At 42.0% G+C, this 6000-nt stretch overlaps 1 protein-coding gene across 2 annotated transcripts in view; it reads right to left on the reverse strand.

The window, feature by feature from the left end:
* Window positions 1-4981, reverse strand: part of LOC115127026 (contactin-associated protein-like 4) — a 192161-nt gene extending 187180 nt beyond the window's left edge. For both annotated transcript variants that reach the window (XM_029656678.2, XM_029656672.2), the window contains exon 1: window positions 4697-4981. In XM_029656678.2, coding sequence (XP_029512538.2) covers window positions 4697-4781 — 85 coding nt within the window. In that variant the 5' untranslated portion in view covers window positions 4782-4981. The remainder of the gene's footprint in view (window positions 1-4696) is intronic.
* Window positions 4982-6000: the final 1019 nt, after the last annotated feature.

Here is a 6000-nt window from a genome sequence, read left to right on the forward strand (position 1 = left end):
AAAGATGAGAGAGGCCTGTAATTTTCATCATAGGTACACTTCAACTATGACAGACAAAATGAGAAAAATAATCCAGAAAATCACATTGTAGGATCATTGTCATGCTGAAAGACCCAGCCACGTTTCATCTTCAATGCCCTTGCTGATGGAAGGAGGTTTTCACTCAAAATCTCACGATACATGGCCACATTCATTCTTTCCTTTACGTGGATCAGTCGTCCTGGTCCCTTTGCAGAAAAACAGCCCCAAAGCATGATGTTTCCACCCCCATGATTCACAGTAGGTATGGTGTTCTTTGGATGCAACTCAGCATTCTTTGTCCTCCAAACACGACGAGTTGAGTTTTTACCAAAAAAGTTATATTTTGGTTTCATCTGACCATATGACATTCTCCCAATCTTCTTCTGGATCATCCAAATGCCCTCTAGCAAACTTCAGACAGGCCTGGACATGTACTGGCTTAAGCAGGCACTGCAGGTTTTGAGTCCCTGGCGGCGTAGTGTGTTACTGATGGTAGGCTTTGTTACTTTGGTCCCAGCTCTCTGCAGGTCATTCACTAGGTCCCCCCGTGTGGTTCTGGGATTTTTGCTCACCGTTCTTGTGATCATTTTGACCCCACGGGGTGAGATCTTGCGTGGAGCCCCAGATCGAGGGAAATTATCAGTGGTCTTGTATGTCTTCCATTTCCTAATAATTGCTCCCACAGTTGATTTCTTCAAACCAAGCTGCTTACCTATTGCAGATTCAGTCTTCCCAGCCTGGTGCAGGTCTACAATTTTGTTTCTGGTGTCCTTTGACAGCTCGTTGGTCTTGGCCATAGTGGAGTTTGGAGTGTGACTGTTTGAGGTTGTGGAAAGGTGTCTTTTATACTGATAACAAGTTCAAACAGGTGCCATTAATACAGGTAATGAGTGGAGGACAGAGGAGCCTCTTAAAGAATAAGTTACAGTCTGTGAGAGCCAGAAATCTTGCTTGTTTGTTACTGACCAAATACTTATTTTCCACCATAATTTGCAAATAAATTCATTAAAAATCCTACAATGTGATTTTCTAGATTTATTTTCTCATTTTGTCTGTCATAGTTGAAGTGTACCTATGATGACAATTACAGGCCTCTCTCATATTTTTAAGTGGGAGAGCTTGCACAATTGGTGCTTGACTAAATACTTGTTTGCACCACTGTATTTCAGCTTTTATTTATTTCATCACATTCCCAGTGGGTCAAAAGTTGACATACACTCAATTAGTATTTGGTAGCATTGCCTTTAAAAATGGCCTTTAACTTGGGTCAAATGTTTCGGGTAGCCTTCCACAAGCTTCCCACAATAAATTGGGTGAATTTTGGCCCATTCCTCCTGACAGAGCTGGTGTGACTGAGTCAGGTTTCTAGGTCTCCTTGCTCGCACACGTTTTTTCAGTTCTGCCCACAGGTTTTCTACGGGATTGAGGTCAGGGCTTTGTGATGGCCACTTCAATACCTTGATTTTGTTGTCCTTAAGCCATTTTGCCACAACTTTGGAAGTATGCTTGGGGTCATTGTCCATTTGGAAGACCCATTTGCGACCAAGCTTTAACTTCCTTTAACTAATGTCTTGAGATGTTGCTTCAATATATCCACCAAATGTTCCTCCCTCGTGATGCCATCTATTTTGTGAAGTGCACCAGTCCCTCCTGCAGCAAAGCACCCACACAACATGATGCTGTACCCCCATGCTTCAAGGTTGGGATGGTGTTCTTCGGCTTGCAGCCCTCCCCCTTTTTCCTCCAAACATAACGATGGTCACTGTGGCCAAACTGTTCTATTTTTGTTTCATCAGACCAGAGGACATTTCTCCAAAAAGTACGATCTTTGTCTACATGTGCAGTTACAAACCGTAGTCTGGCTTTTTTATGGCAGTTTTGGAGCAGTGGTTTCTTCCTTGCTGAACGGCCTTTCAAGTTATGTAGATATAGGACTCGTTTTACTGTGGCTATAGATACTTTTGTGCCGGTTTCCTCCAGCATCTTCACAAGGTCCTCTGCTGTTGTTCTGGGATTGATTTGCACTTTTCGCACCAAAGTACATTTATCTCTAGGAGACAGAACGTGTCTCCTTCCTGAGCGGTATGATGATGGCTGCGTGGTCCCATGGTGTTTATACTTGCGTACTATTGCTTGTACAGATGAACGTGGTACCTTCAGGCGTTTGGAAATTGCTCCTAAGGATGAACCAGAATTGTGGAGGTCTACAATTTTCTTTCTGAGGTCTTGGCTTATTTCTTTTGAGTTTCCCATGATGTCAAGCAAAGAGGCACTGAGTTGGAAGGTAGGCCTTGAAATATATCCACAGGTATACCTCCAATTGACTCAAATGATGTCAATTAGCCTATCAGAAGCTTCTAAAGCCATGACATAATTTTCTGGAATTTTCCAAGCTGTTTAAAGGCACAGTCAACCTAGTGTATGTAAACTTCTGACCCACTGGATTTGTGATACAGTGAATTATAAGTGAAATAATTTATCTGTAAACAATTTTTGGAAAAATTACTTGTGTCATGCACAAAGTAGATGTCCTAACCGACTTGCCCAAACTATAGTTTGTTAACAAGAAATTTGTAGAGTGGTTCAAAAATGGGTTTTAATGACTCCAACCTAACTGTAGGAAAACTTCCGACTTCAACTGTAAGCAAAGCATGAGGTAAAATGAGGACAAAGTTGAGCAATTAGCATCAACATATGCACTTGTCAGGCAGAACAAAGTTGCATATCACTATAAAGTGTATTTCCGTTAAATTAGAATGTCACTATTATTTTTGTAATTTGTTTGACCCCTTATAATAGGCCTGTGTGTGTGTCTGTTTGTGTGTGTGTGTGTGTGTGTGTGTGTGTGTGTGTGTGTGTGTGTGTGTGTGTGTGTGTGTGTGTGTGTGTGTGTGTGTGTGTGTCTGTTTGTTTGTGTGTGTGTGTGAGTGGGACAAAAAAATGAGGACAAAGTTGAGCAATTAGCATCAACATATGCACTTGTCAGGCAGAACAAAGTTGCATATCACTATAAAGTGTATTTCCGTTAAATTAGAATGTCACTAATATTTTTGTAATTTGTTTGACCCCTTATAATAGGCCTGTGTGTGTGTCTGTGTCTGTGTGTGTGTGTGTGTGTGTTTGTGTGTGTGTGTGTGTGTGTGTGTGGTAGAATCAGGCAGTGTCTGTGAAACAGCAGCAGACTCTGTGTCCCCAACGACAACCTATTTCCTACATACTGCACAACTTTTGACCAGAGTTCTATGAGCCCTAGTAAAAAGTAGCGCACTATATAGGGAATAGGGTGCCATTGGGACATGAGGGCACTGAGTAGCAGAGCAGTGCAGGCAGTGAAGTGGAGGGCCAGGGGCTTGCAAAGTTTACAACCATCTGCTCCAATTACAATACAGATGCATCTCATTACAGTTCCAACCACCAAACCTCTCTCTCTCTCTCACACTCTCATACACACACGTGTGTGCACATAAACACACAGCTCGCACACACACACACAAAAATGTTTTTGTATCTTCCATTGCCTCTGAAATTCTGTTTTCTTGACATCTGTAGTTGCCTACATCTTGTATTGCATTAAGATTGATGCAATGAACATGGCTCCCTCGCTTAAACATACAGAGAGAGAGAGAGAGAGAGAGAGAGAGAGAGACACACACACACTTCGTGAATCACACTGGTTCAGTGAAGTCATCCACCTTTGAAGGGAATCAGCAGGAATCACATTGTGCTGTGCGCAGCACTGATGTACAGAGAGGGTTCGTTTACGCACCAGCTTACTAGACCAGTTCGTTCTTATTCACACACATACCGTTCGGTGGAAACCCGTTCAAAATACCTTCTTCAGTGCATTTTACACAGTATGTGGAAAATCCAGCCTATAAAGTGGACGAAAATAATACATCAATTTCCCATCTGGATGTTGGTTAACTCAAACTATAGTCTATTATGTGCATTTGCCATGTTTGTGAAATTAGTCTTTATCGAATGGTATATCTTGAACTGTCTAAATGTAGCCTACCCGTTGTTTACACTGGCGTATTTGTTGTAGCAAGTACAATTTGCGGGAGTAAGCACTGATACCATAACCATTCCACTTAACCACAGGGATATAATAATAACAACAGCTGCTACATTGTAGTACACTGCTCTGCCCTGCACTGCAAACTCGGATAGTCCAGTCCATGTTTCGCTTTGACACACGGGATGTGCATGCTGCGCATTTCTGTCAAGTGAAAGCAGCATCATAATCAACGGCCGGTATCCTACACACATGTCTAGGGGGAAAGCTCAGTTTAATCAATGACAGGATGGGCAATAAAGGATTCTGGAAAACATATTTAAGCACTCAGCAAAAGAGGTTTAACACATTAACTACAGAGGATTGTGGGTGTCCAAACGAATAAATAGCAATAATGTCACTGCTGACAGTGGCAATCTGTCAAAAAAAGTAGTTTTGGCGAATATCCCTCGTCAAGGTAGACATAATGAAAGTAAAACATAAGCCACTATATTAAATCACACGGACTACATACAAGCAAAGTAGGCTACACAAAGCTGAGAAAAAACGTATTGTCTTTAAAATGTCAATACTGCAAATTCCACTCCATCCCTCTCCATGCACTCAAGCAGCAGGTCGGCAACGGTGTGTGCGTGTGTGGAGAAAACACACGGTGCTCACCTTTTCCAATTGCCCCATATGAACAGCAGAAAATGACTGCTAGCTGTAAAAGCATTTCAGTGTGTCTTCTGGTCTCCAAATCCATGTTCGAAACGAAAGGATGCTACTGGAGGACAGAGCCCTGTCCTGTCCTCTAGATTCGTCAATTAATCGCGCGCCTCTGTGTGCTGCCTGTGCGTCTGCTCTGTCCTGTGCGTCTGCTCTGTCCTGTGCAGTGCTCTGCTGCTCACGCCATCCAACTGCTGCCGAGTCCGACTCGAGGAGGAACAGTTGAATGTATTCCTTGTGGAGTGCTCAGAGAGAGTGAGAGAGCAGGCTGAGACACACCTCTACAGCCCCAGCCTCTGTTGGCGTTAAATCAGCAGCTTTTAAAGTGTCCACTAAGCAATGCCTTTAAGACCAACAATTCCTAGGCTGAATTTTGTCTTCTATTTAAACTAACTTCTGGCGCTGCGTCTCAGTTACAGGTATGGTGACATCATTTAGCCAAACATTTAGCCTGAACTACTGTATGAGTTGTTATTTTAATGAGAGGTGGGAGGTGGCTGTGAGGAGGCATGGAGGACGGTTTTTGTATACATTTCCCTCAGAAACTATTCACACCCCTTTACTTTTTTCCAAATTTTGTTGTGTTACAAAGTGGGATTAACATGGATTTAATTGTGTTTTTTTGTTGTCAACGACACACAAAATACTCCGAAAAAAAATATGAAAAATAACACACTAATCTATCTTTGTTAGATAAGCATTCACCCCCCTGAGTCAATACTGCTACAGTAGTATCACCTTTGTCAGCGATTACAGCTGTGTGTCTTTCTGGGTAAGTGTCAAAGAGCTCTGCACACCTGGATTGTACAATATCTGCACATCCTTCAAAAAATTCTTCAACCTCTCTCAAGTTAGTTGTTGATCGTCGCTAGACAGCCATTTTCAAGTCTTGCCATAGATTTTTTTCAAACCGATTTAAGACAAAAATGTAACTAGACCACTCAGGAAAATTCAATGTTGTCTTGGTAAGAATTAAAAAGAAATCAAAATAAATAAATACAAATATTATGACAAAAGTAGTGCATTGGGCCTTTACTAGTATTAGCTGTCCGATATTGCCTTATTTAGCTCGGGCATTAAAACAAATTATGCATTCAAGCTACCTCCTGGGGGTGAGCCGGGTGCCCAGTTCTGGCGGAAGGCGACGTTGGGTTAAGCACGTGGAGTAACGTAAGATTCTGTGTTTTCACATGCAAAAGTGATTGCTTTTCATAAAACCCCTTTATCTGCCTTCCCAATGACAATTAGTTAGAAAA

Source organism: Oncorhynchus nerka, linkage group LG4 (genome assembly GCF_034236695.1).
Source record: "Oncorhynchus nerka isolate Pitt River linkage group LG4, Oner_Uvic_2.0, whole genome shotgun sequence".
In the NCBI taxonomy this organism is placed as follows: Eukaryota; Metazoa; Chordata; class Actinopteri; order Salmoniformes; family Salmonidae; genus Oncorhynchus; species Oncorhynchus nerka.